The 12,791-nt window shown below is 40.5% G+C and overlaps 1 protein-coding gene across 4 annotated transcripts in view; it reads right to left on the bottom strand.

The window, feature by feature from the left end:
- arhgap10 (Rho GTPase activating protein 10) overlaps positions 1–12,791 on the bottom strand; it is a 247,780-nt gene that overhangs the window by 118,987 nt on the left and 116,002 nt on the right. For 3 of the 4 annotated variants that reach the window (XM_086011545.1, XM_086011527.1, XM_086011535.1), the window contains 2 exons: positions 7,647–7,718; positions 4,797–4,898 (listed from right to left, as the gene is read on the bottom strand). In XM_086011545.1, the coding sequence (XP_085867671.1) occupies positions 4,797–4,898; positions 7,647–7,718 (174 nt within the window). Of the gene's footprint in view, positions 1–4,796; positions 4,899–7,646; positions 7,719–8,429; positions 9,885–12,791 lie in introns of those variants that run through there. The other variant, XM_086011554.1, reaches the window with a different exon arrangement.

The following is a 12,791-nucleotide window of genomic DNA, read 5'->3' as shown; positions in this document are numbered from 1 at the left end:
TTTCACATAAACACTGAAGTAAAAAGTAAAATATAATTGGGCTATGAGACACAATGATGCACTTGGAGATCGTCTGGCAGAAACACTGCAGTTGCATAGAATCACATAGAATATACAGCACAGAAATAGGCCATTCGCCCCAACTAGTCTGTGCTGGTATTTATACTCCACACAAGTCTCCTCCCATTCCATCTACCTCATCTCAGGCATTCAGCATATCTTTTTATTCCCTTTTCTCTCATGTACTCCTCTAAAGAAAGAAAGAACGAAACAAACACTGACTTGCATTTATATAGCGCCTTTCACAACCTCAGGTGGTCCCAAAGCGCTTTACAGCCAATTAAGTACTTTTAAATCGTATTCACTGCTGTAATGTAGGAAATGTCTTAGAATTATATATTGTTCTTCATAAGTTCTTGTCTTGCTTCTATTTAAGATCATTGATACCTGAAGGTGAATCCTTGCAATAAAATGCATTACTCGATCGGTCAGTTATAGAAACATAGAAGATAGGAGCAGGAGTAGGCCATTCGGCCCCTCGAGCCTGCTCCGCCATTCAATGAGATCATGGCTGATCATCCAAATTCAGTACCCTGTCCCTGCCTTCTCCCCATATCCCTTTAGCCTTAAGAAATATATCCAACTCCTTCTTGAATATATTTAATGAACTGGCCTCCACCGCCCTCTGTGGCAGAGAATTCCACAGGTTCACCACTCTCTGGGTGAAGAAATTCCTCCTCATTTCAGTCCTAAATGGCTTACCCCTTATCCTTAGACTATGACCCCTGGTTCTAGACTCCCCGGCCATTGGAAACATCCTTCCTGCATCTAGTCTGTCCAGGCCTGACAGAATTTTATAGGTTTCGATGAGATCCCCTCTCAATCTTCTAAACTCCAGTGAGTATAAGCCCAATCGACACAATCTCTCCTCATACGTCATTCCTGCCATCCCAGGTATCAGCCTAGTGAATCTTCGCTGCACTCCTTCCATGGCAAGAACGTCCTTCCTCAGATAAGGCGACCAAAACTGCACACAATACTCAAGGTGCGGTCTCACCAAGGCCCTGTACAACTGCAGCAAGACATCCTTGTTCCTGTACTCGAACTCTCTTGCTACGAAGGTCAACATACCATTTGCCTTCTTAACCGCCTGCAGCACCTGCATGCTTACCTTCAGCGGCTGGTGCACAAGAACACCCAGGTCTCTTTGCACTTCCCCTTCTCCCAATCTATTGCCATTCAAATAATAATCTGCCTTCCTGTCTTTGCCACCAAAGTGGATAACCTCACATTTATCCACATTATAGTGCATTTGCCATGTTTCTGCCCAATCACCCAACCAGTCCAAATCGTACTGGAGTTTCACGACATCCTCCTCACAGCATACCCTCCCACCCAGCTTTGTGTCGTCTGCAAATTTGGAGATATTACATCCAATTCCCTCGTCCAGATCATCATTAATATATATTGTAAACAACTGGGGTCCTAGGACCGATCCTTGTGGTACCCCACTAGTCACTGCCTGCCACTCGGAAAACGACCCATTTATTCCAACTCTTTGCTTTCTGTCCGCCAACCAGTTCTCTATCCAAGTCAATACCTTGCCCCCAATCCCATGTGCCTTAATTTTGCACGCTAATCTCTTATACGGGACCTTATCGAAAGCCTTCTGAAAGTCCAAATACACCACATCCACTGGTTCTCCCTTATCTATTTTACCAGTTACATCCTCAAAAAATTCCAGATTAGTCAAGCACAATTTACCTTTTGTAAATCCATGTTGACTTTGTCCGATCCTGTCACTGCTTTCCAAGTGCTCTGCTATTACATCTTTTATAATGGACTCTAGCATTTTCCCCACTACCGATGTCAGGCTTACCGGCCTATAAGTCCCCGCTTTTTCTCTACCACCTTTTTTGAATAGTGGGGTAACATTAGCTACCCTCCAATCCATGGGTACTGTTCCAGAGTCTATTGAGTTCTGGAAGATGACCAGCAATGCATCTACTATTTCTAGGGCCACTTCCTTAAGTACCCTAGGATGTACATTATCAGGCCCTGGGGATTTATCGGCCTTCAGTCCCATCAATTTTCCTAACACCATTTCCCTACAAATACTGATTTCTTTCAGTTCCACCCTTTCATCAGACCCTATGTTCCCCGGCATCTCTGGGAGGTTATTTGTGTCCTCCTTTGTGAAGACAGAACCAAAATATGTATTTAGTTGGTCTGCCATTTCTTTGTTCCCCATTATAAATTCCCCTGATTCTGACTGCAAGGGACCTAAGCTTGACTTCACCAATCTTTTTCTCTTCACATATCTATAAAAGCTTTTACAGTCAGTTTTTATGTTCCCTGCAAGCTTACTCTCATATTCTATTTTCCCCTTCTTAATTAATCCCTTTGTCCTCCTTTGTTGAATCCTAAACTGCTCCCAATCCTCAGGATTATTGCTTTTTCTGGCCAATTTATATGTCCTCTCCTTGGATCTTATGCTATCCCTAATTTCCCTTGTTAGCCACGGTTGAGTCACCTTTTTTGTTTTAATTTTATGCCAAACTAGGATGAACAAATTCTGCAGTTCATCCATTCGGTCTTTGAATGTTTGCCATTGCCTATCCACCGTCAACCCTTTGAGTGACATTCCCCAATCAGTCCTACCCAACTGGCTCCTCAGACCATCGTAGTTTCCTTTATTTAAATTTAGGACCCTAGTCTCGGAGTCAACTACTTAATTCTCCATCTTAATGAAGAATTCGATCATATTATGATCGCTCTGACCCAAGGGGCCTCGTACAACAAGATTGCTAATTAATCTTTTCTCGCTACATAATACCCAGTCTAAGATGGCCTGATCTCTGGTTGGTTCCTCAACATATTGGTCCAGGAAACCATCCCGTAAACACTCCAGGAATTCCTCCTCCACAGTATTGTTACTAATTTGGTTAGCCCAATCTATATGTAGATTAAAGTCACCCATGATGGCTGCTGTGCCCTTATTGCACGCTTCTTTAATTTCCCTTTTAATGTCAAAATAGGTTTCTGGGTTTTATATTGAATAAACCTGTTTTTTTTCCTCTTTGGGAGATTGGCGGGCCAACTTTAAAAAAAAAGTATTTTCTACTTTCATTTCAGATCTCTGGCGTCTCAATTTTTCCCCCCTCTACCCTATCTTATTCCCTTTTTTTCTTGTGTGGGCTTTTCCCCATCTTAGTTATTTACATGTTTTATTGTTATTTTGATCAGCACACTAAGGCAATGTTTGATAACACCAGAGGTCTCTACTTTCTATTAAGCAGTTTAAGTTCACGAGAATGAAACTGTGAATGAGATGTTATAGTTATGAAAGAAATATCAAAAAGTGGTGCTTCTCTGCTACAGTAAGGAAACTTAGAGGGGACTAATAAAAGTTTTCAAAATTATGAAAGATTTTGAGAGGGTAATTAGTGAAAGATTATTTCCACTGGTTGATGAATTGGGAACAAGAGAGCATACATAGTTTCAGAAATATCACAAAGAACGAAGAGGGCAGTTAGACATCCCCCCCCCACAGTGTTATTGGAATATAAAATGCTTTACCACAAATGATTATTGAGGCAGACATTATAACATAATTTCTCAGAGAATTGGACAAGTTTTTGAAGAGGAAATACATAAAAGGACCTCAGGAAAGGGCAGGTAAATGGCATTAAACTGGACGGCTCCAGGTGAAGAGCTACCACCAGAACAGGTGCAGTGAACCAAATGGCCTTGTTCTGTGCTGTCATTTCTATGATTTCACTTACATGCTTTCGTTGCTTCCAGTTTCAATATAAATGTAAATAGTTTCAACATTTATCCTTTAACAACATAATTGATGCAATAAAAAAAAATTGCAATTTAGGAGTAAATTACTCCTGCACTTCTCCGGAACTAAAATTGTCAAGAGAACGTTCCTTGGAAATTTTAGCACTGCAACAGACTTGCATCTTATTCTATTAATGCACAGGAAATGGTTCTTATTCTTCTTTCGGATTCATTGTATAAACTCTATAAATTTACAGTTTCACCCTCCTGCTGCCATTGCACATTTGGAGTATAGAGTGTCTTCCATTATCAAATAGCTCATCGATATTCACTGTCTAGGTATAAACTTATGCAAGGTACAGGGTATCAGAAGGCTACCAGCAGCCATGGACAGGACCCCAAACACCATGGGGAAAGGAGAGAGAAAAGTGATTCTTTAAAAAAAAAGTGAAAACTGCAAAAGCACAAGACGAAACACAATACTTCATACATTTTTAAAATATATTTTAAAATGTTCCTCTCCATAAAGGTTTCCAGAGTTTAACAAAGGAACCAGAATACCGGTGAGCAGTAATAACGGCCATTCAGTACTGATATGGGAAGGAACGAGTTGTGTTGACAGCTACTTCTTAATGATAGTAAAATGTAACCAACTCGCATCTAGTACCTCTGAATTTTGGAAACCCAATGAAATTTGAGTTTTCTTGATTTGCAATGTTAATAATCACAAATAAGAACCAATTCCTACATTAATTCAGCTCCCAAATGGAATATTATGCTCAGATGTAACATGCATTCCTTCAAAAGTGCTTTAGACTGTGGTCTTTATTTAAAATACCTGCCAAAAGATATGCAAACTGGATTTCAGATGCACAACTAAAGAATGGTGCAAACACCTTCGAGCTGCATAAGCAATCATACCAAGAACATTTTGAAATTTCAAACTGAACCATACACTTCAGGCAAATTTAAAATGTTTTTGCAACAGCATTTAAATGTTGTGAGCTTACCTCTAACAGCAATGCTTCTTTCTTCTTTGCTGATAAATTGACGTGTTTTTCCAATGTGCTGTTGTATTTCTCAGTTTCTTTGTCATACTTTTTCTTTTCTTCCTGCAAGTAAATAAAATAATTGGCATAGATTGCATCAAAATATTTTAGCTGGCACCCTAAATAAAACTGTACTGCAAGAACTCCACTGACATCTGATCATGAAGATCATAGTGAGGAAGAAAGCTGTAGACTGCAGGAAGATATCATTGGACTGGTCAGGTGGGCAGAAAAGTGGCAAATGGAATTCAATCTGGAGAAGTGTGAGGTAATGCATTTGGGGAGGGCTAACAAGGGAAGGGAATACACAATAAATGGTAGGATACTGAGAAGTGTAGGGGAACAGAGGGACCTTGGAATGCATGTCCACAGATCTCTGAAGGTAGCAGGACAAGTAGATAAGGTAGTCAAGGTGGCATACGGGCTACTTTCCTTTATTATTTGAGGCACAGAATACAAGAGCAGGGAGGTTACGCTAGAACTGTATAAAACACTAGTTAGGCCACAGCTAGAGTACTGCATACGGTTCTGGTCACCACATTACAGGAAAGATGTGATTGCACTAGCGAGGGTATAGAGGAGATTTACGAGAATTTTAGTTATGAGGAAAGATTGGATAGGCTGGGGTTGTTTTCCTTGGAACAAAGGAGGCTGAGGGGAGGCTAATTGAGGTGTATAAAATTATGAGGGGCCTAAATAGAGTGGATAGGAAGGACCTATTTCCCTTAGCAGAGAGGTCAATAACCAGGGGGCATAGATTTAAAGTAATTGGTAGAAGGATTAGAGGGGAGTTAAGGAGAACTCTTTTCACCCAGAGGGTGATGGGGTCTGGAACTCACTGCCTGAAAGGGTGGTAGAGGCAGAAACCCGCATTTAAAAAGTACTTGGATATGCACTTGAAGTGCCATAATCGACAGATCAAGAGCTGGAAAGTGGGATTAGGCTGGATAGCTCTTTTTCAGCCGGCACAGACACAATGGGCCGAATGGCCTCCTTCTGTGCTGTAAATTTCTATGATTCTAAGAGGATGAAAGGTCAATTTATTAGATAGTCTTGGGTTACTCCCAAATGAGTAAGCATACAAGCATTTAAAAACTGCCTGTAAACTAACTTTGCTATTTGGATGACAGACAAAAATGTATTCACTCTTTGCTGCACTGGAGTGCAACTTCTTGGTACAGACAGAAGGTTGTCATTTCTTCCAATGATGCACAACCAACCATTTTTCTTTCATAATGTGAAATGGATCAAACTCCGTTCCAACGGTTAATGGATATTCCTCTTTTCCAAAAATACAGATGGCCTACCTGACAGCAATTGCTATGCAAAAAAAAGTACAAGAACCGTAACCTTTTATCTTGCTTACAAATATATTGAAGGAGCGTTGTCTTTGCAGAAAAACTATAAATGAATGAAAAAGTTTGTATAATACACACGATACAAAACATAAACCACATCAAATACACCATTAACCTATACGTCACAGTGATGAAAATAGTGTGCTTTGAGTTCTCTCTCCCAAAACAAAAACAAAGAGTTTACTTCATACTATTTTCATGAAGATGGTACCTCTGACAGTGCAGCAGTCCTTCAGTACCACACTAGTGTGTCAGCTTAGATTACATTTTGTGCTCAAATCCTGGAATGGGACCTGAGCCCACGATTTTCTGATTCAGAGGCTAGTGCGCTACCACTGACCCAAGGCTGACTGAACCTTAAAAAGAAGTGGGGCCTGAAATTCGAGGGGGTTTTCATGATCTTGCATTGCACCTCTGGCAAGAGACCAGCAGAACTCCCAGGTAAACAGCATAAGCAACAGTTCGTGCTATTTCTCTGTGGGTTCCGCTGGTCTCTCACCAAAGGAACGGCAGGAGACAGAATCCCAGCAGTATTTCAGGGCCTCATTGTCGAACAACTCTATGAAATGGCCATTAGAACATTACCCCAACAACTTATCCATAATTAATAGGCTGCTGAATGTTTAAAAAGGTACAGGTAACTAAGTTAAATAGATGTTCTAATAATTTTTTTTTTAAACTAATGTACCTGTACATTGTCACTTAAGACATAATTAACAGAAACTGAAATAAATGTAAATGTAGCTGCACTACAAAACAATGCTCATTTATTCCAAAGCTCTCCTGGCCAGCTTCCCATTTACCACCCTTTAAAAACTTCACCTCATCCAAACCTCTGCTGCCTGTATCCTAACTCACACCAAGTCCCGTTCACCCATCACCCGTGCTCGCTGACCTGCATAGGCTCCTGGTCCGGCAACGTCTTGAATTTAAAATTCTCATCCTTGTGTTTAAATCCCTCCATGGCCTCGCCTCTCCCCATCTCTGTAACCTCCTACAACGCTGCACCCCGCCGAGATATCTGCACTCCTCCTATTCTAGCCTCTTGCGCATCCCCGATTTTCATCCCAACCCCCCCCCGCCGGCCATGCCTCAGCTGCCTAGGCCCTAATTTCTGGAATTCCCTCCCTAAACTCCTCTGGCTCTATTCTCCTTTAAGACACTCCTTAAAACCTCTTTGATCAAGCTTTTGGTCACATGCCCTAATATCTCTTTATATGGCACGGTGTCAAATTTTAATTGCTAACGCTCCTATGAAGCGCCACGGGACGTTTAACTGCTTTAAAAGGTGCTATGTAAGTTGTTGTTGTTATGTACCTTTAATTGAACCAACTATCAATATGTAGAATTTACTGTTCCTTTATAACCCAAAGCCCACACACACACACATATAAATGTGAAGTCTTGAGAACTGCACTTTCTGGCACTGAATTATTTTTAATGGAGTTGTTACCTTTGCTGCTCCAATCTGGTCCTTTCTGAATTTCTCCAGTGGTTTGATAAATGTTTCACAAATGTTAAGTGCCTGAAAGAAAATGTGAAGATTCATACAAGGAGCATTTTGTTCCAACAGAAAAAAGTGCATTGCACTAAAACTTTAATACGGATCCTTATGAAATGTTTACTTATACTGGTGGGTTATGATAATTTCACATCACTACACCAGCATCTGCCCACGTGCCCAAAGAGCTTGATTTTTCTTCTAATAGGCTCAAGACCAAATGATGGATGAGCCAATAATGTTAGCCGTATTAGACTATGAGCTGTGTATGTACTCAACCCAAGTAATCTAATTAGGATTTAAAATGTTAAATACAATGCAAGAAATATTTTAAGGAAAACAATGTTTAAGAAATTTAAATATGATCATGAATTTAATGTTAGAAACATTACTCTGGTCTTTAACTCTCATTACTCGCATTTCTTCACTCTGGTCCTTAAATTCATTTGAAGATGCATTCAACAGCATTGTAGCTTGTTACCTAGCCTTGCCACCTGGCAGCTCTCCTGCTCATTGAGGCTTATGACAAAATGCTGCTTTTCAAAACTCACTTTCAAAAATGGCAAAATCTGCAGTTTCAATTGGGTAGCCAGCTTTTTTAAACATTAGGCACATTTTGCAGATGCACAACTCAAACATACAGCCTCTGCAGAGCCTCATCTTACACTATTCTTTTCATATTATTAAAGTAATTTCTAAGTAATGGTTAAACACAAATTCACATTCACAATTTACCATAACTTAATTCCGAATTTCAGCAGTGTCACTGGAGAAGGCAACCAACAAAATGAAGCTCAAAAACGTTCTTATCGTGAAAGGCTGTGGGGAGGAAGAGAGAAAGTGGAGGTAGAGATAAATCGTCTCAAACTGCTCTCGCAACCCTCCTGGCTGGGGAATGGGTTCCTTGCCTGACCAGTTTAGAGAACCGTGCATGGAACAGGGAGTACAGACAAAGAGACAGAGACAAAATACAATCTGGGGAAGAGGGGAGATATTTACATCTGGAACCTGGGTTTGAATCTTTCAGTTGTCAAGTGTCACAGAATAGAATAGAATCATAGAATGGTTACAGCACAGAAGAAGGCCATTCACCCCTTCGAGCCCGAGTCCTATGTGAAATGAGTCCAGGGAGTTTCAACCCAGTTCCCAGTGAACGTGGGTTCACAGAGTAAAAGTGCTTACAGTTCCGCAGTAAAAGCGATAATCTCATTCAGGCGGGGCACAGGAATAGCTGGTTTGGGAATTCAACAATTTGCAAGGGTGCAGGAATAAGTGCTGCTCTGAAGTTAGGATTAATGCACATTATTAAAGCAGAAGATCTCTCTCCAAACAACTCATAAGTAAACTACAGTTAACCACAAAAGGAGTATTTTTTGCAAAGGGTTCATTCTCTAAAAAGTCAAGAGCAGAATAGCTAAACCTTTTTAAATAAAGAAAAGTTTTGTTATTGGTCTCTTGTCTATGCACATTTCCTATGTCTTTTCAACCTCAACACCAAAATTTGCACATTCTTGGTCCTTTCTTTATTTCTGAATTGCCTCATTGATGGTTCTTTCCTTCTCCCTCACCCTCCTTCTCTCTATTTTTCTGACTGTATTAAAATGCCCATTTCCATGTGATTGGTGTACTCAACCATTTTCTATTAGGCAGTCTGCAGGTCATTTCAGTTCCAATAAAGGGTACGCATTAGAAACATCAAAGCCTACCTTGCTCTTTACAGATGCAGATTAGCCTGTTGTGTATTTCCAGTATTTTTTGCTTTTATTTCAGATTTATAGCATTTGCAGTTTTCCTTTCTAATTTGCCTTTTTAAAATAAAATTTCTTCCTTTCTCTCTGCCCAGCAAAAACAATTGCATTTAAACAATAAAAAGATACCATTTGTTACAACTATTCCTCACCAATGGTTATTCAAAAAGAGCAGTTTAGACCATGTAACGTGCCCTAAAGACATTGGGCCTGACAAAAAGAGGGCCGAGAACCTAAGTAACTTTTATTTTTTAACATTTCTTTGTGGGCAAGGAGGAGCAGGGTTACTCTTCCAGGCCCCACAGATAAATCTTGGGCCTTCCCTGCCCCTGGCCTCTGTTAGATCCGTGTATCTTAATGTTGTGTCCTTCAATAATCAGACAACAGACTGCAGGAACGATTCAACAGGTGTTTACTGAATGAGAGTTACTCTAGAACTAACTATACAGATCACTACTCAGGGTTTATATACAGGTGTGGTCACTGCCGGTACTACAGTATACAGGAGCTGTAAAAAGTAGTTCTCCCCTTAAAGGTACATACACTACAGCCTCCTCCCTCCCTCCCCTGACCGATCACATGTTGACCCTCTTCCCCCAACTGACCGATTAATTTGACTGCTGAGGACAGTTTCCTTAGCTCCCCAGCGGCGATCTGCTACCATGCAAATTCCTACTCCCGCACACCGCCCCCCCCCCCCCCCCCTGTCTATACTGCTGAGTTTGGTCGAGAGTCAGTCCTAGGATATTATAAAGAAGCTGTGGGGTGGCTGTGCAAACTTGCCTCTCGCTCCCCCCCAACATGCCATATTCGCTCCAAGTTAAAATCGGGCTTTCATTTCTGCTGAGCACTGTGCCAATAAACAAAATTATTACTGTTATTGCACCTGAATTTAAGCTGGCAGTGGGGTAATAACGGGGCAAGGAAACAAACGAGGAAAGGCCAACAATTGGAGAACCTCCAGAGTCCCTCCCCCTTCACTTCCAGATGCATTACTTCAGGAGGTCGCAAACATCTTCCTCTGGCTTAGTCCTGGCAGCTCATTGACTCATTCACCCCAAAGAACAATTTATGAAGTACAAGGAACAATTAATGAAGTACAAGGTACAATTTGGAATATTGCAAAATTGGACCTTGTCACTCATGTTTTTACAAATGACGACTAGGATGTCTAAACTGCAGCTTGTAGATCATACGTGACCATGAGCACATGTTATCTGGGCTACAAAGCTCCAGTGACTCATTTTATTCATAGTTTGATTTCGTATGGTGCTGAACTTTGCGGGCAAACAAATCATTTAAAGAACATTGCTAAATGTCCATAAATATGTTTTAAAATATAAATGTAATAAAAATAGGAAAGCAACTTTTTAGAAAGGAATAAGATTCCCAACTAATATTTTGATACATAAATATATACAAAAAAGCAAATTAATATGAATCTGAGAAGTTCTTCCACCGAGAGAGGTGACAGCAGTTGAAGTCATGCATGCGATGATTGGTAATTATGCTTTAAGTTCTTGCTCTGCTATTTTAATTAAGGCATTAAGCAATTTAAAATAAACTTTAACCCAGGGATTAACTCTTTCATTAAAATAGCAAAGGAATTTACATGAACACATTCATTACGAAGAACGCTAGTGCGTCAGCCCTACAGTGCTCTGAGGAACCAAATGCCTTCGCACGGGTTTTGTACATTGATTTTTTAAGAATTGAAAGTGTTGCTGTTGTAAAGTATCTCTTGAATTTGGGGTTTTGTTTCATGTGTGGCCTACAGAGCAGACCGAGGCAAAAACTTTGGACATCCCCGGGTTATGAGGGAGATGATAACCATTTTGTGCATTCAGTTTGTAGGTTGAAGCATTTGCCGGGACTTGCGTCAGAATTTTAAAAATTCCACAGCAAGGTACACAGGCGCTCAAAGTCAGTGTGGACAATAACCACACGGCAAACCAGAGTAGCAGCACTTGGTTGCTTACAAAACACATAATTGCATTGCACACAGGTGGAATAACAGATTTCCAAACTTAAAAAGTCTCTGTCCAAAATCCAAGTCAATTTTAACCAAATTCTATGTGCCCCAAGTGTACTGGTATGTCTAATTTGCATTGTTAGTTTTAAGCTTTAACGTTGACCAAAAGCAAATGTAGAAACAGTAATCATATAAACAGAAGTCTCACTAAAATCACTACACGGATCCCAAATAGGGTTATAAATTTACAAATGCAAAAAAATTGATACACAAATCACTAAAGACTACGGCCTGAAGTTTCCTCAGCATGTGTGCCCAGAGACACACGGAATCTGGGTGCAAACCAATTACGTGGCGTAAAAGATCGCAACATTTTGGGTGTAAGTGAGTTACGCACGTAACTCCAATACACTCATGTCTCCTCAATCTTTTATGGTCAGCCATCAAACCCTCCACCTGCAAAACTGGTCATCTCCATGAAATGCGAGTATCCTGAAATTGCACTTGTTCAGAGAGTCTCTTCACATTGCTACCAGATTGTCAGGAGCAGCAGGAAAGAAAGTAATTCTTCTGGCATTTTACTGTAATTTTGTGAGTGTTTGAGCTGTTCTGGCTGCAGGTTTCTAAGCATGCTGTGCCTAATGTGCATGAATCATGGTTACACGAGTCTAAACTTACATTTTCATACCTGAAGAAGAAATATGTGGGGTGGGTTCAGCATTTTCCATGGGCCCTGATGGTTTATACAAATTTATTCCCATTTTAAGTTTGAGTGTATTCTAATGAGATTGGGAGGATGCTTGCGCTCAACTTGTCCGGCAAAATGGGCACGATAGGGGGGCGCATTTCAGGGTTGCATCCCCGGTGGAGACTCCAGGTCTATATATTTCAACTAACTATTACTCTGGGGCAGGGGGGTGGGGCTGTGGTGGTGTTTAAAGACACACACATAATGGATATTACAGGCCCCACATCCTTTTATACACATTATTAAAATATTTTTAAGTGTCTTTTCCCCCAAAAGAACACCTTTAGTTCCTCAAACTTTTCTTTCATAATTCCATATGAACAACTTACTCTCCAAACACTGACGAATGATCTTGAACATTTACATCCTGTGAAACTGGCCCAACTAACCACCTATGGACTATTGTACAGACTCTGCGACAAAGCCACACGGAAATGCAGCTTGTTAGGGGAATTGCTTTGATAAACAAGCCCCTTCGTGTTGTTGTCTTGCTTAAAGTTCGTGTTTTTCCTTTCCAGTGAGAACACCAATAACAAAACTGGTCCTCATTGGGTTACTCGACCAAAAACACATGTTACTTAGTGCAATTTTCACATGGGAACATTTGTTGTATTCAGAAGGAAAAAACT

The sequence above is a fragment of the Somniosus microcephalus genome, chromosome 2 (assembly GCF_052327205.1).
Source record: "Somniosus microcephalus isolate GS21.2 chromosome 2, FLI_Smic_1.0, whole genome shotgun sequence".
In the NCBI taxonomy this organism is placed as follows: domain Eukaryota; kingdom Metazoa; phylum Chordata; class Chondrichthyes; order Squaliformes; family Somniosidae; genus Somniosus; species Somniosus microcephalus.
The sequence above is the reverse complement of the archived record's forward strand: the minus strand, read 5'-3'. Positions and strand labels throughout refer to the sequence as shown.